The sequence below is a fragment of the Pempheris klunzingeri genome, chromosome 6 (assembly GCF_042242105.1).
Source record: "Pempheris klunzingeri isolate RE-2024b chromosome 6, fPemKlu1.hap1, whole genome shotgun sequence".
In the NCBI taxonomy this organism is placed as follows: domain Eukaryota; kingdom Metazoa; phylum Chordata; class Actinopteri; order Acropomatiformes; family Pempheridae; genus Pempheris; species Pempheris klunzingeri.
The window spans coordinates 11,372,895-11,395,854 of NC_092017.1; the positions used below are offsets into that span (position 1 = coordinate 11,372,895).

At 41.4% G+C, this 22,960-nt stretch overlaps 3 protein-coding genes across 4 annotated transcripts in view; all 3 read right to left on the bottom strand.

The window, feature by feature from the left end:
- Positions 1–5,867, bottom strand: part of ell (elongation factor RNA polymerase II) — a 34,121-nt gene extending 28,254 nt beyond the window's left edge. The window contains exon 1 of the mRNA XM_070832460.1: positions 5,723–5,867. Within this exon, the coding sequence (XP_070688561.1) occupies positions 5,723–5,857 (135 nt within the window). The 5' untranslated portion in view covers positions 5,858–5,867. The remainder of the gene's footprint in view (positions 1–5,722) is intronic.
- An 810-nt stretch (positions 5,868–6,677) lies between these two features.
- Positions 6,678–13,785, bottom strand: fkbp8 (FKBP prolyl isomerase 8). Of its 2 annotated transcripts, XR_011584375.1 has the most exons (10): positions 13,499–13,785; positions 12,993–13,263; positions 12,682–12,851; positions 12,413–12,501; positions 11,455–11,675; positions 10,883–11,055; positions 10,723–10,800; positions 8,602–8,748; positions 8,101–8,300; positions 6,678–7,155 (listed from the first exon to the last, which is right to left on the bottom strand). XR_011584375.1 is itself a non-coding variant. In XM_070832884.1 (9 exons), the coding sequence occupies exons 2-9, from the start codon at positions 13,249–13,251 to the stop codon at positions 8,214–8,216; spliced, it is 1,224 nt and encodes a 407-aa protein (XP_070688985.1). In that variant the 5' UTR covers positions 13,252–13,263; positions 13,499–13,785; the 3' UTR covers positions 6,678–8,213. The 2 variants fall into 2 exon arrangements, 1 of the variants encoding a protein (XP_070688985.1); XM_070832884.1 differs by having other exon boundaries at positions 6,678–8,300.
- Positions 13,786–18,174: 4,389 nt separating this feature from the next.
- ssbp4 (single stranded DNA binding protein 4) overlaps positions 18,175–22,960 on the bottom strand; it is an 80,418-nt gene continuing 75,632 nt past the window's right edge. The window contains exons 10-17 of the mRNA XM_070831705.1: positions 22,713–22,758; positions 22,575–22,610; positions 22,372–22,426; positions 20,855–20,925; positions 20,616–20,694; positions 20,167–20,195; positions 19,813–19,914; positions 18,175–18,364 (exon numbers count right to left, since the gene is read on the bottom strand). Coding sequence (XP_070687806.1) covers positions 18,335–18,364; positions 19,813–19,914; positions 20,167–20,195; positions 20,616–20,694; positions 20,855–20,925; positions 22,372–22,426; positions 22,575–22,610; positions 22,713–22,758 — 448 coding nt within the window. The 3' untranslated portion in view covers positions 18,175–18,334. The remainder of the gene's footprint in view (positions 18,365–19,812; positions 19,915–20,166; positions 20,196–20,615; positions 20,695–20,854; positions 20,926–22,371; positions 22,427–22,574; positions 22,611–22,712; positions 22,759–22,960) is intronic.

Consider the following 22,960-nt stretch of genomic DNA (forward strand, 5'->3'; position numbering starts at 1 on the left):
TAGCAGAGATTCCTTCAAGGTTTGGCCTAATTCAAGTTTTCTGAATTGATGCAGCAACCTTTGAGACATTCAGTCTGGGAATTGTTTCATTATCGTTACTCCCCTACACACTGACATAACATCCTTAAAGGCTACAAGCATACAAAGTTTGTATAAGCATAACCTTGCTCCTCTGAATCCTCTCAAAATTTTACACTTGTACCCAGTTTTAAGCGCCGTACTGCTGCAACATTGGCCAGAAAGCACAAGAACAAAGCATGTTTGTGAGCCAAAGACCACAGATTGCACTGTCTGATCTCTTGAAAAAGACATAGTAGGTCAGGGAGTCTGCTCTGTGTGTGCACTGACACCAGGTTGACATGGTCACTTGTGGCACACCATGACATTTGGAGTCATATTTGGCCTTAGTGGTTATGGTCATCTCTAGCAGTGTCCCGTGATCTGCTGAAACTGGGGAGTCAGCATTCCTTAAATAACCATAGCACTGGCACAGGCAGACTGACCAGTGTCAAGCAACGAAATCCCCACCCAGGGTCCATTACTTCCCATACCACTCCCATAGGGGTCGAAACAGGAGGTGGATGGCAGCCAAGCACACGAGCAAAACTGACTTAGTGTAAACTTACCTCCTGAGTGAAGCCTATAGCCTGTCACCACAAATGCTTAACCAGGGATTGATGACCTTGACAAGAATCTCTTGCATTTTATTTTCTTAAATTCACTGTGCTTTAAAATCTGAAGGGATCAATTACCTGAAAATTGATCAAGGAGGGGGAGTCTGTGTTTCATCCATGAAAACAGACAAACTCCAGCAATCTAAGGTGAAAAAAGGAGAGGCAGGCTGAGTGGATCAGAAGACCTGCTTATCATAATACAGTCAGTCCCAGTTTCTGTGGCGACAAGGTGAAAAGCTCATCCAATAATACTGAGGATATCCTCCACACAAAGACGCAGTCCAATGGCAAACAACCTAATCGAAGTATTTCACATCTCTTTCACATGAGCACAAATTAGTTTCCCTGAGAACACTTCTGAGCATCCCAACAATCCTCCAGTCTGGCATGCACACCATAATTTGACGTGCATGACATGTTTATTGTTGCCTTGTTTACCTGGTCCTGTCATAACATACGCACCACAGGAGGTAGCTCATCTGTCACCAACCCATCAATAACAGCTTATTATTAAAAAAGAACTGGATTAAAGTCTACATTATTAAATGCATCACTATGTTGACTGCAGGGCTTAAAATGTAAATGCCGATAAATTGGCAACCACAAGATGGGTGTCACTACGGTGATGCAGGTCCAAAACTCATACTTCCTGCTTATAATCACCAACCTATTACCTCACTACAAAACAAAGAGATGTGCCAACAAAAGGTTTTAACATTCAAATAGGACTACTCACCTTTCACCAGTGTACTACAGCAGCACCAGCACACAAGATTTATTGTCACTTTATATGCAAGCTTTCCTGGACTGCCTGTGAATGCTCATTTTATGTTTGAGACAAGCTTAATATTTCAATTCAACGCTTTTTGTTTTTGTAGGCCTTCTCTCTTTTGAGATTTTTGAAACAGCTGCATCTTTCACAATAAAGAAAATGAAAGGTCCGAATACCACTGAATCTGACTATTTAAACCCTGGGTTTTTCAGTACTGAGCTGTAGCAGCAGTTATTCTGCTACATAATTATAAACTTTTCTCTGCACTCTCCATAACCTTCAACTTGATGACGCTCAAGTAGCCTTACTCATTTCCTTGCTTATGTCACAGCTGGTAAAATAAGGAAAAATTAGTCTCTGGGCTGCCAGTCCCACAACAGGAGCTCCAGTTCACTCTGTCCTCAGACGCACAGACAGAGGAACCAGCTGACAGTCACGTCTCTTACAGGAAGCAGTCAATACACTCAGCTACTGCCACTTGATTGCTGCTGTGTTGCATAATGTGCTTACAGAAACGCAAAAAGAAATACCCATAGTTTTTCATAACACTAACTAGAGTATCACTGACAACTGGACAACTCAATCAGCTTTGAATCTGGGCCAACGTTCTGCAGTTGGTTAGCTTTCATTGGAATCAACAAGCCTGAAAGAATTTATTGTTCTCCTATAATGTAGAGGAATGCAGTGACTTTTTTTCCCTTTTTAAATATACATCTTTGTTGCCAGCTAGGGTCTTCGATTTCGCAAAGCTGTTACGCAGCACACTGGCCTGGAACAGCCTGGATTTGAGCTTCCTTATAAAAGCAGGAGCCTGCCAGAGTTTACGCATTTTCCAGTCAAACAATAGCAAAACTGGGGTCATAAACATTTGCAGCTTTATGTAATTACATCCTTGAACACGCCACAAGTTTTACATCGAAAGGCGTGTCGTTCTGAAGCTCTTCCTCTTCCTTTACCGAGTTCCCAGCTCACCCCTGCTGTTGGGTGCCGGCCAGTGTTTGAATTTTGAGGAAGCCAGAGGGGCTGAGCTCCCCTGAAAGATACCAGAGCCACACTACAAGCAACAGAAGCTCAAGTTTGGGCTGTTGGTCTGTGTGATAATAATTAGCACTTCAATTTATTCACAAGGTGACAATTCCTCTACAATGACTAATTTAAGAAGACAAACTAACCTAAGTTGGTCTGAACTTTGAAAGTAACAGGAACACTGTGTATAGCTTCACTTTTTATTTAGTGTGGGGTAGATCATTCCTGTATTTCATGACCTAATGTGAAAACAGAGAAAGAACTAACACAAGTAAGAGGCCCAAAGCATGTATTGATGTGAATCCATCATCTAACAAAGCTGATGAACATCTGACTGCTTTTTTTCTCTTTGTAAACATCATCACCACCACTACTATGATGCATGCCCTTAAAAATATAAAACTTTTATCCCCAGCTTATAATCACCAATCCATCACCTCACCACATGACAAGAGGTGTGCCAACAAAAGGTTTTAACATTCAAATGGGACTACTCACCTCTCAACGGTGTAATCCAGCAGTGCTAGCACACAAGACTTACTGTCACTTCATTTGCAAGCTTTCCTGAACTGCCTATGAATGTTCATTTTACATTTGAGACGAGCTTTATATTTCAGTTTTTATTTCTGTGGGCTTTCTATTGAGAATTCAGAGACGATATCTTTCCTCCATCTGTATTAGCACACACACGAGGTCTGTATTAGCTGAGGGCCTTAATAGATTTGCACTGCTCCATAGTCGTATTGTTGGGCTTTAAATGCATCCTTTGAACTTTGATACGCTACTTTAAATATGCATGGCTCTGAGCACTCGTGTGTGTGTGTTTGTGTTTATATGTGGTTAACTGTGGAGACTTCTGTTTGCATACTGACATAATGCGATGTATACACACATATAATGTAATTAATGTAGACATGTGGCATACCTGCATGCCTATGCATGAGTACTGTGTGTCATATGGGTGGTTTGATGCATGCAAATCATCTGTGATCGTGGAAAGCTACTGTGACTGGGCTGCAACAAAAGCTGTTGACAGTCACGATAACAGTGCTTATATGCCTGTGTGGACCTCATGTGTGTCTAATAAACGGGAAGGTATGTTGTTTTCAGAACAATTATGCAAACATTTGTGCAGCATCCCCAAAATGGTGCAGCAGACACACTTGTATCACAGCCAAGCACCCACTACTATACCGTGCAGACATTTGATCACTCAACGGCCTCGATCTGGACTAAGTGCGGGTAAGGGTTTTAACTCAAACAGAAGGGAGAAGGTGAGGCAGTATGCATACAGTGAACAAACCGGTGGGTGGCAAGTCTGCAAGTCTGTACAGGAGCCAGTTTTCATTAAAGCTGCATCTTAACTGTATAAGAGGATCCAGACTTCCCTCTTCGGTCAACTATGTATAAGCTGAAACCAGCAATAAAAAGCCAAAACAGACAGAATTCCTGCTTATCGTGCACCCAAACATTTTAAAATGTGTATTCCAGCATAGATTGCATGAGAATGTGCATTTAACACGACTTTGTGGATGTGAAACAGCAGTGCTTAGAATGGGGCTCCATTCGAATCCTCAAGGAAAGTCCTGCCAAAGTTCACTACGGAGAGCCCAAGACAATCACACATGTACAGTCCTGCCTCCTTAAGGAAAACAAAAATCTACTTTGAATCACGAGCACTAGAAATGAAAGACAGTACAATTCTTTGTGGGTACGCATGCTTCTCCATATTTTAGTCAAAATAACTCCTACCATTAGCCTTGGAAGCTGACAAAGCCAGTAAAACATATTGTACCTGCCATACAACCACTTTAACAGCTGGGTACATTTTCTAGTTTTTCATTTCCAAGTTTGTAGAAAGTAGAAAAAGCTATCCAGCATCGTCAGCAATGCAAGTTGGATGCAGATGTACAAATATCTCTGTGGTTGCATGCTTCGTGTTTCTGCCAAAAAATTACCTACTTTTTTTGTACGTCAAAAGCACAAATCAGCATAAAAGTCACTGCTTAAATATAAAATATGCAATCACCCAAATGTCAGTATGTTCTGCATCTCTAAATAACAAAAGCCCTTTACAGACATTAAATTTGCCAACACAACTATTGTAGTTACAATTAGAATACCTTAAAGACTAGAGGCGACCCTACAATGACAACTCATTCACCGTGTCACACATTAATTTAATAAAACACTCTTCTTACAACTAGCATTCCCCCAATTGCCTGTCACAGTTTCATTGTTCTGGCTTATCAGCTGCAGTCCTGCTGTACACAGCCGCTGAGGCTGGAGATAAGGCCCTTTCCTCCTGGCCTGCCAGGTTCTCCCTGTCAAATATTTATAGAAGCTGAAACATTAGATAGCCACCATCAGACCTATACAGCTCTGTACACAAGGAGCCAAGCAGCAGCAGCAGCAGAGCCGCTCCAGTGATCAGATATTTTAAATACCACTAGTGACAAGAAACTGTATTGAATCTACTGTTTAATAACTTCGACGCACCTCTTAAAAAAAAAAAAAGGTATCTAGTGAGCATGAGGCTGTGTGTGGCAGTGAGGGGGTTGGGAGAAGGAGATGGCCATCTTTCGCCTGAATCCTGGGTACTTTTCCAAATTATTCACCATGTTGTCATTGGATATTCATCTAAGGCAACGCTTTCCTTGAGTTAACTGAAAAAAAAGTCAAGGAGAAGATGAGGCTTTTATATCCATCTGTGCCTTGTTACCATTATGTGTGGGCAGCTGCTGGCTAGTTTAGCTAGCGACGCTTGCCAGGTTTTTTTGACAGCTTAACAAACTTTCTGGCAACATCTGTGTACGCGACAGAAGTTGCTTTATGTTTACAATTAAAATTGTCAACGGTTGTTAAAAACGTTATTCTGAGGCAGGTTAACAACAACGACCGAGTTAAAACTGTTAACCAACTAAAACAAAACACAGTGAAATAACTACCGGGGCTCAGTCTCCAGCAGCATTAATGACCCAGTACGGTGTGGAGTCAGTCTGGGTGCAACGTTAGCGATAAAACGCTGCCCGACACCGGACATCGGTCAGCCCGTCCGGCTGAGAGCTGCTGACCGCTAAATTAGACACTTATAAAGCCAAATTAGGGAGCCTGGGGCAACCTGCTGTGGCCGCGCATCGCAGCATGAAGGCGGCAGCAGCGGGCAGACACAGCGGGGACTGACCTCACAGCCGCCTGTCACACTTCAAACGCCGACAAACACGCCAGGGTGGCGAAAAGGGCCGCTTACCTTGCTGCTCTGGTAGCCCTCAAACGCTCTCAGCGCGCTGTCAGTGAGTTTGACGTGAAAGACGGAGACATTGCTGCCGTTGCTCACTCTTCCACAGGACAGTCCGTAGCACTGCTCCTCCTTCAGCGCCGCCATCTTGCTACCGTTCCCACCACGCGCACGGACGCACTGTGTCGTAAACGGAGAACTCCCGTTGCTTTTCAATGAATATTCAATGAGCGCTCACCGGCGATGAAGTCACCCAGCAGTCATCAGGACCCTGCACGGCCACACTTCTCATGCAATTAAAACATATTTTACATTAGTAACTTACACTTAGAATTCATAGCGGTAAAATAAAATACTGTCTAATTGTCAATACTTTATTTTTTAAAATCTATTTACACTTTTACTTCACTTACAACTTCGCAGCCAACACGTCAATCAATTAATGTTTGCCATACTATTCTATTTTATTATTACTATATATTGTAGTTATTAAAGGGTGACAGTATATATATTTTCCTCGCAGTATTTCACATCAGTAATGCGCAGGAGGAGGGAAACGATAGGTCACCTAATTACGTCAGCGAAACGTCAATGGCTGAAAAAAAAAAAAAACACTTATGGAAAAAAAAACCCATTTTGGGCACATCCAGAAAACCTGGCTGTAAACAATTAAAACAGGGGATGTAAGGGACTCTACTGTGTCTTAAAAACAATATTGTTTGAATGGTTGGTGTAGAAATGATTGCATGGGTTTTAGGCATAGACTGTATTAATGTTTTAATGGTAGATGTGTCTGTGCTGTACAGACATTACTAATGAGCACTGATGATTCTTAATCCTCCAAAGCCAGTTTTATAAGGCTTAACTGCAGCACAACACCCTGTAAGGAACACCACGTGGAATCAGTCCTCAAGTGGCTGCTTGGAAGATGCACCGGCATAAATTGTGATACTGTACAAACAGGAAATTATTTTGAGAACACATACATTTTATTGTGATGAATATAAAATTAACAAATGCAGGGAGTGTCGGGAACTTTTGCGACCGCTTCCTTTGTCACATGAGTTTATGCAATTTTTGGCTCTGCGGGCCTTCCATGTTCTCTGGAGAAGCCACAGATTCGGTGGTGTCGCATTGACTGTATGTGAGAAAGCAATGATCAAAAACAGTGGAATAAAGAAAACACTCAAAGGAACGGAATTAAAAGGAAAACTTCACAGGCAAAGAATGGGGAAAAGAAAAAACACACACACACAAACAAACACTCAACATTGTACCAAAAGGGTCATCCTTCAACATTTGGTCTTAATCATCAAAAATTGAGGTATAATTGAGTGAAATTGAATAATAAATATAAACTCTCCTTCAGCATTATTCATAGCCACATCACAGAGAAGCTCCAAGTACCACGCTCTGTCCTTGTTTCAAAGGTAACAACTGCACCCCTATGACAAGAGATGATTTAATAAACATTGAGAAGACAGTACAGTACAGTACATCTACTCTAGCTGTTGCTTTAATGTGTACACACAGTTGACCAGGAATATAGAAACCTCCCCATCGTTGAATTACAATCCAACGGACAGCGATGTATATGTATGAACCACCTTTGTGGAATCCTATTATCTTTGTTTGTTGCTGCTGACACCGTGTTTGATAGGTGTTCATTCACTTCCATGGTACATTTTCAGGCTTCATTATTTTGTAAGGCATGTCTTGTATATTTGCTCCTCCATGTGTGTGTTAATGAGGTGGATTTTTACAGTAAGAAAACCTTCTAGCGTAACATCACAATTACAACAACAAAATCTGTCTGTTGTACTGCATTACGATGTCCTGGCGTTTCTATTTTTCTGGTCATTCAATGTATGAGCAAAGTCTACAGAGAGGGTGTGAGAGCTAGCACACAATCCAGGTACCTTGTCATTGCGTGGACCTCAAATAACAGAGCATGTGCACCATACCAGTCGACATGAAACACTGTATCGTTATCAAAACGAAGAGAAATTGCACATTCTCTATTGATAGGAACTATTAACAGAACTGCACAATCTGATGCTTTAAAACTATAGCATAACAGAGGACCATATCACAATAGCTAGCTTTAAATGGGAAACATATTTTTAAATGGCTCCTATCTCAATCTACAGTAATTATTTTTTATATCAACGCTGAAATAATTAAATTTACAACAATGACTACAAGACAAAAACAATGGCAGCAAAAGAAAACAGTGTCTGGCAACGTGACAGATATGCATAAACCTACACATTAATAAGGGTGGAAGCATCGTTCCCATTCGCTAATATTGATCTTTTCTTTTATTATTTGTCACATATATTTCTCAAACATAGCAGAGAAAGGAGAGTGACAGTGAAGAGGCAACTGACCAACTGACATTTCCACCCGCTTTGACCAGAGGTCAGAAGGCACTGCCAGATGTGCTGCTGTGTTTAGACCTCACATTGCAGTGGCTTGGTCAGGCCATCCTTGCAGGCTTGGTTCAATTCCTAGCAGCTATGACAACAGATAATGCTACACCGCCAATGGCTACTGCAGTGGCACCGAATAGCCATTTCCAGCTGAGACCCTGGGGAAATAAAAAGGAACACAAGAGTAGAGAGTAGATGTTAAGTAGGTTGAATAATATGATGACAAAGTGAAAAGCTGAAAGCGAGATATTCATGTGTCTTTAACTATTGATACATAATTGATGCTCCTTGTTTATTTCCACACAAAGGTTCTCTTTATAATTACATACATATCACTCTGGAAGAACTAATCAAAGTGCATGAGCATCATGTGATCACACACAGAGATTCACATTGTATTCTAAGCCAAACTTTTGGACACTTTAACACATTTGTTTTCTCTGGGAATGACGGTCTCACCCATGAGGACTTGGCCCGGTGTTTCTTTGTGCTGCTGCTGCTGCTGCTGCTGCTGGGATTACCCAGCATCTTCTTGTACATGGCCTGCTCTGCTCCTCTCTGCTCTGAGTTCTTCTTCACCAGCTTAGAGAGCTCTGCGTGGATAGTCTGTACAGAGGAGACATAACAAATAAGCGCTGCAGGCTCCAGCTCAACACCCAAGTCCCTCTTTACCAACCCAGCTATCCCACTATGAGGGAAACTAAGTCCTGCTACTGTGTGACAGGCCAAGACTGATTTCCCTGTTAATGGGAATGTGTCAGGGTGACAATACCCTTACATCAACAGACACAAGTGTTCACCACGTCTGGAAAGCTTTGAAAATGATGTCAAGAGGATTTTCAAAAGGAATCTGACTGATCATTTTTCTCCAACCATGATGGATGGATGAATGAATTGTGGATTTGACACTTCTATAAATAAATACTGGAAACACTGTTTATGCTTTTCTTTGTTGTCTTACAAGAAATCACAGGCTTGCATCACAAAATTAGCTGTCCCTTTAGCCCGCATGTCCACACAATTCCAGGATATGGCTTCACGTATTGTTCCAGCACTGTCTCACATCTGAGTCACTTTTAGTGCTCTTAAAGCTGGTGAGTGACTAAGCAAACCAAAGCTTTCAGAGACAGCGAAAATGTTTATGACTGGTAAATATGCTTCAGAAAGCCTGAAGGCCTTTCATTAGATAGAGTTTACAGCAATGTACTTGTACTTGATAGTAATTTTATTTTTGAGCAGCAATTTTTTCCAGCTTTACAGACGTTTGTCGGGAGAGTCAATGTGGGTGTCTGTACAAGTCTCTACCCCAAGGATTTGCATGTTCCTACCTAGTATAAGTGAGCAGATACGTTTCCAGCAGTGTTTGAGCAGGGCACTCTTGGCAAGTTAGCAACACTCTTGTGCAAACAGTTACCCACCAAAATGACAAAAATGACACCAACATGTCCCCAGGGCAAGGAAAAAGTAGGCTAAACAAACATGTAACATTCCTGTCCTAACAGCATCTGTGTGTCCATATACTGTGCTGAGGCTGTTTGAGGCTGTCTAAACTGGAACTGTCAAGTCTGCGTGTCATGTCAAAAAGTAAACAAACCACAGACAAATAAATCTCCTCTCATCCATTTGAATAAAAGACAGAGGGCGTTAATAACTGACACGAGTGTAAAAAATGTAGACAGTGTGCCTGTCAGTTTCGGAAGGAGAGAGCGACAGCACATCATCCTGTCACTCCATGACGCCTGCGCCTGTGTAAGACCGCCTCATTGATTATAATGGTAGCATTCTGGTACTGTCACTGAAGCACACCCACTGTTCTTGCTGTTAGAACATGAGGTTATTTAGGGAGTCTTTTCATTATTATAGCACCAAGAGGAAAGTCCATTTTAATATTAAAAACAGCTCATCTCACAGCAGTTTATCATTGCGTGTTGACACACGTATGTCATTGCAAACATATACAAGGCTGGCAGCTATGTACTGACACAACTCTGGGGTCAGCTAGTGTGCATCTACCACAACATGCATCTTTCTACTTAAGATATGAAAAGATTCCAAAGTACACAAAGGAAACCATTAAAACAGCAACCCACCTAAGAAGTGCTGTTGCAAAATCTAATTGTACATCATATTTACACTGCACTGCATGAGTTGGATGAACAGCGGCCAGGCCATGTGTGGTTTGACAGATTGGTGTAGGACTCAAGTGGGGGACTCTGGGCATGAGCACCGTGCTGCTGCAATGCACAGCTGATCCAAGGAGCCCACGCACTGAGCTGAGCTCAGTCAAATGGCCCTCTGTAGCCAAGGAACCACTTATACCCGACTGCATAAGCAGGAGGACAGGAACAGTGGCTAGGTATTAGATATAGCTGGGGTGCAGGGCAAACCTATTTACAGCAACAACATGAAAACAGATCCTCTGAAATGATGAATCAGCAGTCCACCTGACCTTGCAATCCAAAGTAAGCGATTTGATATTTGACCATATGTCGCCATCTACTGGCCATATAAAATAATTGCAATTTCAATATACTAAAAGCAGCGTCTCACTAAAAATGTATATCTAGAGGTCAAAAGTACCTTGTTGCTTGGCTCCAACTTCAGTGCCTTCCTTAGTGTTTGAATGGCTTCTGTGTACTCGCCTTGCAAGGCTAGTACCTTAAGAGAAAACACATAATTTTCATAAATTAATGTACAGCAGACCAAGTGAGAAAGTGAAATGAACAAGGGCGCCGTGTACCTTGCCCATGCGGAAAAGTGCTTTTATGTTGTCTGGCTGGTGTTCCAATGCTGAGACACAAGATTTAAGAGCTGCATCATAGTGGTCCAGTTTCAGCTGAGAAGCGGCCATGTTGTTTAAACATTTTACTTTCACATCCATCAGCTCATTCTCCTCCTCTGGACTGATGTCAACTGCAGCAAAAGAAACCACAACATAAACAAGGATTTTTTAAAAATAGTCGAAAAAAGATCACAGCAACAGAATTCAAAAATTAAATGAATAATCATAATCAGTGATCAGTCCTTGAATTGATTCCTCATTCATTTATTGTCTATGACCATCTAAGGTGGGCGATGTGGTATTTTTTTTTTAACCGTGTAAGACATTTAGTGGAAATGGCCTCCTTTGATTTTCAGGTCAATTCAAAAGCTACCAAGAAAACACAATCAAACTAGGCATCAACTTTTTGCGTACTATGCTCCCTGACCTGTTAGACACCCCCTAGACCTAATCCTGAGTGGCAGAACCCTGATACACCCCTGCTGTAATAAAGCTTTCATCAAGTCCTGACTCCCTGGCCTGCAGCTCACCTTTAGAACTTGACTCTGTTATCTGCAGGGCAATGCTATACGAGTTGACAGCAAAAGCGTAGTCCCCTCGTTGATAATGAACGTTTCCTCTCTCTCTCTTAAGGCTGGCCAGTGCAATCTTTTCTGCAGGGGGCAGCAGCTCCAGGTCTGGGGCATCATTAGCTTCCAGCAGTTCCACTTCTAGGGACAGCTCAGCATCAGGGGGAACCTCAGGTTCAATACTGGAAAGATGTACAAACACAGTAAGGTGTCATGGAAATAGGACCCTGTTTACACTTGTTTTGTAATGCATTGCACAGCTGAGACACATTGCTGTTCACACTTGTCTATCATGCTCTCCAAGGTGTCCAACAGACCACTTGTGTACAGGTTTTGTTACCGTCTACGCCAAAGGACCCTGCACACAGTTAATATGTTAGTCTGATGTCTGATAAACACCAGACTGGTTTCTGCTCGCTAGCTAAGAAAGAACTAAGAAGTAAAATACATGCATGGGCTTTTCCAACTGTTGAGATTGTCAGGAGAAAGTTATTAGTGATTTGCAAAAGAGCCAAAGACAAAAAAGAAGGAACGTTACAAAAGCAATGGTAAATCTTTTGAGCGTTTGTGGGCTGCCACCAAAATAACCACCATGTCCAACCAAGTCTTGTTGCGTCCAGAGATGAATTAGTGTTTACACTACAAACGATGTGTGGTCAAATGCATCCCAGACTACCCTGGCAAGTGGTTTGAATGACTGGATAATAATAATTGTCTTGATCTTAGTCATTTACACTTGTTTTTACCATGTCTACTTGTCTGAGATGGTCCAAAAGACATCAATGACTAGACTACACACAAGAAATATCAACGCTCACATTCAGAACATCCAAGAAGCCAAGAACAAAGCCTCAGGATCTAGTAAAGCTATGCTTTTCCATTCAAATTAAAGAGAGGGAATTTTTTAGCACATTCATACCTCCCCCGGGCACCATATGCATATTTTGCATAAGTCTGGATGAGGGCCTTCTCTCTCATTTCCATGAGCTGCACTGTGAGATCCAGAGCCTGAAAGGAGAGCAATTTCATTGCAACAAGACATTGATATGGACCATGTAACACTACCTATTGTCAGTGGCATAGAGCAAATGATACATACCTCGATGTGAGACTGTGAAATTCTCTATATGGGCTTCCCCATTTAATCAGTAACTACTTTGATAAGTATCTAAAATTGTTCATTTTTACCTGAATGACATCTCCATCTCCAAGAGTGAACGAGAGGTCTGGCAGCTCCTCTACAACTGTCCCGTCCTTCAGGTACGTTTTTAGGTGAATCTTTACATTCTGTCCTTTCTGTGGCCGACTGTCTCGCCCTTCCCCCGCCTCCAGCACTTTTTTCTTGAGCTGGTCATTGCCTGGATACAAATAGTCACATTAGTTTCAGTCAGTTACAGCACTGATCAAGTGACCACCACGTGTCAGAAGCCCCATTCAAGGGAATCACAGGCCCTTGGGCTCTGTGTATACTTCTACAATATTAACATCGCATTATGTACCTAATACATCCAGCCACTCTTCCACTGGACCTACAGGGTCTGGATCTGTGTTTGCATTTTTCTTTTCAGTCTCATCGGTGTTTTTCCCCTTCCCGCCCCCAGCATCTTCCAGAGGAGGGGGGTCGTCGTCAATGTCCTCTTCATCTAAAACCTCGAAGTCCTCCCCACTGTCCAGCAACGAGGTTCGTCCATTTTTCTTCGCAGACAGCGCACTGTCATGGCTGTCAGTGGCGTCCACAGTCTCCTCTTTTTCAGCCATTAGTTGAATGCTCTGAGAAAGAAAGGTTTACAATTTTAAAACATGCAATCAACAACAATTCTGTAGCTGTTTATCCCAAAACAGGAGTTCCAATTAAAATGTTTGAAGATACATCCGCTACAATAGTATCATATCAGTGAGCTTATTATGCTAACATAGCATCTCCAATAAAAAAACGACTGCCAACCAAAACAAGCTAGGACTAAATAAATTAATACATTTAAACATGGTCACAATTACAACTCACCTGTAACGCTATCTGTTTCGCTACAACCGTATGCCGATACTTAAATAAACAGCAGCCAAGCAAGCCTCACGTTTCCAGAAGTTTCTGACAAGTTGTCAAGCGGCTAGCAGGCTAGTGCTAACAGACGTTAGCCCAGTAAATCGACAATAGCAAACTAGCGCTAAGCTAGCTGTAATCTGGCTAGGTGTCAAGCTAGCCAGTGCTAGTGAGCATCAAGTCACTGTTTTTATATCTTCTCCACCAATGAACCACTGCTTATGCTGACTTCAGACAGAATAAAGTGAGTCAGCCAGTGTCATGTGTGATAAACCCATTTATAAAGGTAAACGGAGCCTTACCTTCCAACAGTATCTAGTCAGAGACTTGTTTTGGTCCTGAACAACCCCCCTCCAGTTTATTGTAAGGAAGTCAGTTTGATGTTGGTAGACATCGACCATGAGGGGGCCCTTGTGTGTTGCTGACTATTCAACGTGAAACTGACTTCGTCCCGGTCTCTGGCTCATCACCAAGCTGCTTCCTGGTCACCTTGAGCTGCTGAACCTCTACTGAACCTTTACCTGCATATTAATGTTTGACCTCATAGACGGCCCGAGGACTGCCACTTTGGTATTAAAAATAGAAAAATGTGTCCGTCTCTGTGGTAGTCTTCTAGCTACAGAGGGTAAGTAGCCAGCTAGGTTATTATAGTTAACTAAAACTGAACATAAAAAATAACACTAGGTGTGAAAAACATTTTACTTAACTGAAATAAAAATAAAAAACTTTTAGAGACTTTAGGAAAAAACTAACGAAATAAATAAAATAAGAATATACAGGGAAAAAAGCATGAGAAGGCATTGGGAAGGCATTTGTGTATCTTAATGGGATTTCTACATGACTGGGAGTCAATACCAGTTCTGAACATCTTAAATCTTGCTCTTGACATACGCTCCCCATATAATAATAATATGAAATAATAAAATCTAAAGTAAAAGTCAACATTTCTACACAATAAAAACTTAATGGAAGCAAGTAAATTAATGGAGACTCAAACTAAAACTAATGGAAAGGAATTGACACTAAACTGAACTGAAAACAAAAATAAAATGAAAATAAAAAACTATAATACCTCTGGGGTATTTATTTGCCAGATTGTAACTATATGAGAGTTCATGAGTGTCAATTGATAATTTAGAAATAGCACAAAAATATAACTGTATATTTCTTAAGGTCATTTAAAAGCACCAATAAGTAGCCAAATGAAGAGCATTCAGTTACCCTCATGTCACAAAACTGCCAATGATGTGCACAGCAGGACTTTCTAGTTCACAGTTTTCTGGTTTTGTGCTTCTTTGGAGCTGCGATAAGGCACGAGCAAATTCACAATTGGTGGCAGAATCATGGAGTGTGGGTTTAACCCAAACCAAACATTCATAATTTATCTTTTCACATTGTGTGTGCTCGTCTAAGGCCCAAACATCAATACACCAACGCTTATGACAAAGCTGTTAAATACACCTGCCGTTTAGGTGGGTTTTAAATTCACCCATACCCTCCATATGTGTTTGCCTACCACTTTATTTATTAGAAGTGATTTTTTCTTACACTTAATATAACTTCTCTTGTGTACTGCATGATGAGGGGTTGAAAGCTAAATGAGAGCTTAAGAGGAAGAGATTCAAACAACAAAGAAAAATCAAATGACATTTATTATTGATGCATTGTTTCTTTTTTGATAAGCAAATTATCTGTTTTTCTTTCAGTCTAAAGAAACTTTACAATATAAAGAAACATACAAAGAACATCTTTATTACCTACACAAGACACCTAAGTCCCTAAGACAAGATTCTGAACTATCCTACCATGTAAATACAAAGCAAACCCAAGAGACAGACTGCTTCATATTGAATACTGCCGTGTCATCAGAAAGGACCATGAACGGTACAGGAGAATCATTCATATCCCCTTCCCTTGAATCCCCACCCCTCCCCGTCTCAACATAACCACCCCGCCCGACCCGACCAGCAAATCTTCCTAATGGTACAGTATTATACATCACAATAGAAGTACAGAGATGGCCAACGATCGATATACACAGAGGACTGAGAGAGGATCAGTGAGAGAGCTTCAATCTATACAACGCTATAACAGGAGCGGATAGCAAAGGACACAGTTACTTTTTGATCTATTCTTAATTTAAAATGAGGTTCTCTTAAGTATTTTTACCTTTTTAAAAGTTTTCTTAAATTGATAAAAATCCTTCATATTAAAAACTGCAATAAGAGGTCACATGTTTTTTTGTGAGAAGATGCCCTTTGGAAAAAAATGATTCAAATGGTCATTCAAAGCCAATAGTAGTAACATTTAACAGAAACATAAGGAGACAAGGGCAGAGTGAGGACGCCACAGCTTGTTTGCTTCTCTCTGTCCTGTCCTCTCTCTGTCCTATCCTCCCCACCATACAAATCTTTAGCATACAGTCTGCATTTATTGTGTTACTGTATTCTATACATTTTTACGGAAATTTAGCCACATGAGCCAAATAGTCAGCGCATCCGTTCTCTATGAAAAACATGGACAGTTTTATTTATAATTTACTTTCAGCTGTATTCATTGGTAGTGACTGACATATCAAAACATGTCAATGATATCAAAATGCATTATACAGTATTTACAAAAAAAGAAAATTAAAGGGAAGAGGGGGAGAGGTTTTGGGGGGGGGTGAGGGATGGGATTGGAGGAAAGAAGGGAGGTGTGTGTCACTACATTGAAGGAACACCGGACAGAGTGTTTCCCAGGCCACCGATAGCCGAATCCTGGAGATGTCCCTGTTGAACTCAGGGTACAATCTGTTCACATTGATATCAGAAAATTGATAAGAACATCACCATCACCCATAGAGGCTACAGTGGTTGTTATTGTTGGTTTGAACACAGCCGTGATGCAAGTGCGATGCTATGAGAGATCGTTTATCCCTTTGAAACAGTGACAGAGAGTTGATCAGGCCAAGAGAGCGTAACATACAGAAAGACACAAATTAAATAGCGTGATATGTAACTATGCTTTTCTTGGTGTGCAGATTCTATGGGCTTTCATTTCAGCTGAATACACTTAAAATAAAAACAATCTGCTGAAAACAATCCACAAAAATGGAAATATATCCATTACAAAAGTATCCCCATTATTGTTCCTCCTCTTTCGACTGATGTGGCTGCATGGGCTGTCAACCCCACGGCGCATCACTCTGCTGCGCTGCTACAGCCTCCCGATACTCTGCATCCATTAGCAGGTACATATGTTAGCAGGTACACACGGGACTCGCTGAGGGAACTGGTCGATGGAAGCTCCAAGGTGACAGCTATTTAGCCCGTCTTGTCTGAGTTAAAACAGTGGATCATACAGGATCTGGGAGTTCAACCCAAACTCAAAGCAAGAAAGCAGGCTTCATGAGTGTATCTGAGGTCTCACAGGATCCAAAGGGAGACCGGAGTGAATCCTGGAAGGGAAGCAGTGCCGCCTGGAGTCCACAATGAGGTTGAACTCAAACAAAGTTATGAAGGGGAGGGAACCACCTTGTAGGATTCACAGACAACTTGTAAATAACAAATAATAAAACAACCACAATACAAGCTAAATATGTCGTATTTACAGACAAGACCACATCCATAGAAGAGACGCTCTCTCGCTCTGTCTGTTACTGAATGAGAACTGGCACGCGTCCTGACAATCATCTCAGGATCTCGTCAGAGCCTTTCCCATGCAGTAAAAACACAGGAAATTGTGTGGAAGGGTGCTTATTAAGACAAGATAGCTAGACAGACGACCATTCAGGTGCATCAGCAGACACTTTGTACCAGAAAACAGAAATGCTATGAAAAAAAAAATTAATTAGGTGAACACAGTCAATTATCCTGATCACTTTTACTTTGAAAGTTTATGCAAATGGTGCTACTGACATTTAGATGGCAAAGACTCGAGCTACAAGTTCAGAGGAAGTTTTGAGGAGAGGTATGTGAAGTGAGACCGCCTGTGACAAAAAAAACCCCAAAACAAAACAAACATCAAATAACCTAAGATCATGTAAACAGAAAATCATTGTGCATTTTTCGAGTGTGTGCTTATTCTGTCATTGTTGATGCTGCTGCTGAGATAAAATGTGCCCTTTACAGGAAATCATAACTACATTAGTAGAATAATATCAATTATGAAAATTATAACAATAATATTACCATCAACAACAAAAAATACAAACATTTAATGAAAACCATTCTTGCCCTAAAATAACATTATCAGTTCATCTTTTTTTTTTCTTTTTTAAAAATTTTTCAATCATTCCCGCCACAGGAGCAGAGTTTATGAATGAGAGTTTTCGGCTCCTGTCAGCCAACAACTGCGTGCACTCATAAGTTATGATCAGCATGGTATAATGGAGTGGTGGTAGATGCAGAGGGTCGTCGTGATTGGGCTTGAATGCCTCCCATGAGGGCAGGTTTTGGGTTTGGGAGAGACAGGTTTGGAGCATTTTCGGGCTCTTACTGTCCACGGCCCCGTGTCGAGGCCCGGCAGGCGAGGAGAGGCGAAGAAGAGACCCTTTTGTTGCTTGGAGGCCTTTTCATGTTCTTACACCCATTTTACAGGCATTGGGATGGGGGCCCTTGAGGGGCGTCCTGCTGTCCAGGGGCATCCCCAGGGGCTGTGTGGCACAGCACACCGTCCGCGAGGAGGAGGAGGAGGAGGAGGAGATAAGAAGGGAGGGAGGAGGGTAATGCAAGATGCACCAGGGTGGATGGGAGTAGGAGATTGGGATAAGGGGAGATGAAAAAGAAATAAAACAAAATAAAAGATAGAAAAAAAAAATCACACACTCATCGTCATGTTGGGTGAATACTGTAAAGAGAGAAAAAAAGAGAAAGAGGGAAAAAAGATAAGCCAAAACTATATTAAACTTCTTTCACTACCCAGTTCAAGATGAAGGCAATACAGCTAACTAAACTACATGCATGTCCAGTACACCGGCCTTTTGCAGCATACGTCACACATAACAATTAACCCTTTCTAATTGCCTGTCTATGTCAGTAAACCAGCAGCAAGCAAAGCAGAGTCCAGCCCAAGGAGAAAATGTTAGAGAATTTCAGGTCACAGTGGAGGTACTGTAGCAAAATGTCATTGTCAGTCTCACATTAATCACTATATGACAATCTCTCCATGCGTCAGAGAAAGCATATTACGTTCCCATGCTTTTGTTTGTACATGCTGTGTTTGTGTTTGAGTCGAGTAAAGCTGGGACACAATATAAAGGACTGATCGTCAGCACGATTGAGCCATGAGGCCTGGTTCCAAGGGCACAGAGATTTGTTGGTAGCGTATGCTAAATAGAGCAGGGGCCGGTTCCACAAAGACTGGTCAGTATTGTTAAGTCAGTCCTAACTTTGCGCTAGGATTAGGCTAATGACAGTTAGACAGGTTCACAAAAATAAAGGCTGACATATTTGGAGCCTATAAAAGTTTAAGACTCATGTTTCCATGGGAACAATGAGTTACTGGTTGCTAACCGGTGGCACCAAACGACCAAAAAAAAGAGGAAAACATGGGTCATAATTTGTTAACAGTGTCGAGGGGAAATGAGAAAGAAAAGTTTATACAGACCTCAGAGTAACGTGTTGGAAATATAAAGCAGTGAGGACATCCTCAGCTATTTGTTTAAAGACGCTACCCTGAGCCTGACTGATGAGTCCTGTCACATTCAGAAACATCTGAGCTCTGCCACAGGTCTGAACCATGAACTGTACAGTCATCCCTGAACTTTCTCTGTAAAATTGTAAAAATAAAATAGATTTTTTTTCCAGAAGGCAAACATTTGTGAACACAGCTGAGTGGTTTGACGTGGTTGCTCACTCAGCCATGTTTTTTTAGTTTCAAATTGTCTTCATTTACCCAGAATTCCTGGCAAACTGACAGCTTTGTGCAACAGATGATTTTAGACAAAGACTGACTATTAGTTTGATCCAAGCCGTAGTCAAAGTCTATTTTTGTGAAACCGGCCCTTGGTCTGCATGGACTCACTATCATCTAGTGTGCAGGGGTTAAGGATTTAACTTTCTTTCCCTGCAATTGAGTCTTAGACCAAATGGAGCAATTACAATTGTATCAAACATGTTTTTTTGTTTGTGACTAGACAAATCTAAATGTGGTCCTGCTGTTTGATTGATTTATGTGCAGATATGACTGTAATCTGCAGATGTGGTTAAACATGTCTGCTGCAGATGAGTAGGACTGTCTGGAGTCTTCTAGTTTGTTCCCAGCTTAAGCGCTATGCTGTCTCCTTTGGTACTCACACTTTCACTTTGGAATGGGTTTAAAAAGTTGCCTGCCATCTCGCCGTCGTCCCGCGGAGTGCCGGGAGGATTGTTCATGCCTGCCATGTTGTTGGGAGAATTCTACAGCACAGATGCAAAGAAACAGTAAGAAAACAGAACTTCTGATTTCAGTTTTCATACTTTACATGTGTAAGTGCTGACATTAATCCTGCAGGTTGTCCCATCACTAGATATTTGTCACATGTATGGTTGTTAATGTTTGCTATTTCAAAACGCTAATAAAAATGTTAATTTAAAAAAATATATACAGAACTCCTTACAGACAGACAAACAGACAGATGGACAGTTAGATGGAAATTCATTCAGTCTTACCTTTGGCAACCCATCCATGTCACCGGAGCCTGTGATCAGGAACGGAAAAAGGAGAAACCTGAATCATTATGAGGTAACTGTTAAGTGATCCACAGCGTCCCACTGCTAATTCAACATCAGTTCAGGATGTCTAGTGCAAGTAGAAACAGCCTGCCCTCTCACACGTAATAGCCTTTAATTAAGCTATTTGTTTCAGATACAGATGAGCACCAACTCACTGGCTTCACTGATCATGTCTCACCCATCTACAGGATCAATTGGCCTACTCACTGCCCCACTAATCTGTTTTAGCTTTGTTCGATACCAGGAGCAGGAAGAACACTTCCTTCACAAGCCATAAGAGGGCAGAATCTTACTTCTAAAGGCCTGTGTTCATTCACAGTAACAGGTTTCACTTAATATTACAGAGTTCCTGCTCCATACACTGTACATCGTCTTTGGTTACTCACCTAGTGATCCGTTCATATGATGCTGCTCCATAGCACCCATTCCACCCATGGGCCCATCAGGACCCGGTCCCATTGGGAACTGAAGAAAAACAACAGCAAAATGCACAAAGGTCTTTTTGTTTTTTATTCTGCCATTTGCATGCTTGGGTAGCATATCAGTGTAGTAGATTAAACGATAAATAAGAATAAATCACTAAGGCTTTTTATGTTTTTAAGACAAACAAAATGACGCTACTTACATTAGGTCTATTTCCACCAGGACCGATGGGGTTCATCATTGTGTAGATGTTTTCACTTGAATTTGTTGAATCTATGAGTAAAAAGATAAATATATAGGATATTAAAATCAGAATACTGTGAAGCATTTTGTGCCTGCTAGACTCACAGAAACACTTTTGGATAGCCTTAGCACCATTATCTCATCTATTTTCATATCCAATATCCATTTGTTCTAGGAAATGTCAAAAAATGAGGTGGATTTGGGGTATGGAATGAGGTAATGAATGGAAAATAACGAGCTAAGCTGCACAGACATGACTGGAGTGGCATCGTCTTTTACTGTATTTGACACTGTTTCGGTTTAATTTTGCCATTTGTACAATACATTCAGCTACAGCTCAGACATGTTCTTATTTCAGCTACACAGGACAATGACTACCTGAGTGTTATTTTATGTGCTGGTACAAAATGTCAGTGAATCTGTCTGTCAATCAATCTACACACTACTCTCTGCAATGTGCTATAAAAGAAACCCATTATCTCTTATTCCTACAATCAGGAGATTAGAAGTTTTTCTTATGGACACCCTGGCAACAACCAGCGCATGCTGTGTCGCTCCTCATGTGTCTGTCTGTCTCTCCTGAAAAGATTCAGAAGGATGAGGTGACCTTGATCTGACATTGCAGGCAGAAAGTTGTGAGTGGAAGAGGACTGAGAAAAGCAGGAAAAAAATAAGAATAACAGGTTGAAGGACAGGGAGGAGATGGATACAGTGTGTGCAAAGTGGTGGAGAGATCTTGCCTGTTAGTGTCCCTGAATCTAGCTTGTGTTGTCGTGACTGGAGGAGGGGGGTAATACTGAGTGGGAGGTGTGCTTTTTTGTGGGAGGGTTGTGTGTGCGAGCGCGTGTGTGCGTGTGCACAGTCTTGGCGAATGCAGTGGAAATATGTTTTCCCTCCCGGTGTACGTGTGAGCAGGAGTGTTTTGTGCAAAGGTTGCCGCGGCAATGCATCACAATAGAGGTATGTATATAAATAATAAATAGTGGACACAAAAAGAAACTCTCCGCAGGCCAACAGAAACAGAACATCTACAGGATATCAGCCAACAGTGTTTTGTTCTCGGCTAATCCTCCACAGAGACACTAGATTGATGGGTCAAAGCTGAGATGCATCACTCATTTGATTGCAGACTGACATGCCTCTGCTTCCCTTTTATACAGCTGTCTCAACAATGAAAAAAACAACACTAGAATATCTTCCAGAATGTGCCCAATATTGAAAATGTTGACAACAAATGTGAAACCAAACCGATTTTATTTACATATATGTGTCGCATATCATACGAAATAAGGCTTGGTGCAATAATTTACCAATTTCTAACATTTTACACCCACAAAATAAAGTATTTAGATATCACTGCCTGTCTCTCCCAAAGAGAGATGTATATCTTACAGAGAACTAGTTTGATGTTTCTTAGACAGAGCCCTTGTTCAGTGAACACTGAATAAAAGTAGAAATCAGAAGGGTATAACTCACCTCCGGGGCTAGGCATGATGGGAGTTCCTGGTGGGCCGCCTCCCCCTGGAGGGCCCTGAGGGGTGAAGAAGCGGGAGAGAGAGAGAGAGAGAAGAGAAATGAGTGCTGAGTGCATCTAGATGGCGGCGTGCCTGTTAGATATCACAGCATGACAGGTAATTTATGGCCCGTGGTCGAACACGAGTCCATGACGGGACACTTACCACATAGTTGCCTGGAGATGAAGATGAATAAGCTATCTGCGGAGAGAATAGACCCGAGGTGAAACATAACATGAGACACAGTTATGGTAAACACACTCAGTCATGTAGGAGATAAAGATGTAAGAGAACACTACTCACTGAGTTGGTGTTGGGGTTCGGCCATGGACCTCTTCCACCAGGACCCCTGGGGAAGAAAATAGAGAGAAAGACATTTAAGAGGAGATTTCTGGCACACAACAAAGCAGCTTGCATCACAGGAGATGCTCATGACTACACATACACATGATTTCTAATTAGTTTACATAATAAAATGTACATTATTAAGTGTGGCAACGAAACACTGTAGAAGACACTTTCACAAACATCCCCAGTACAGTAATTCCTAT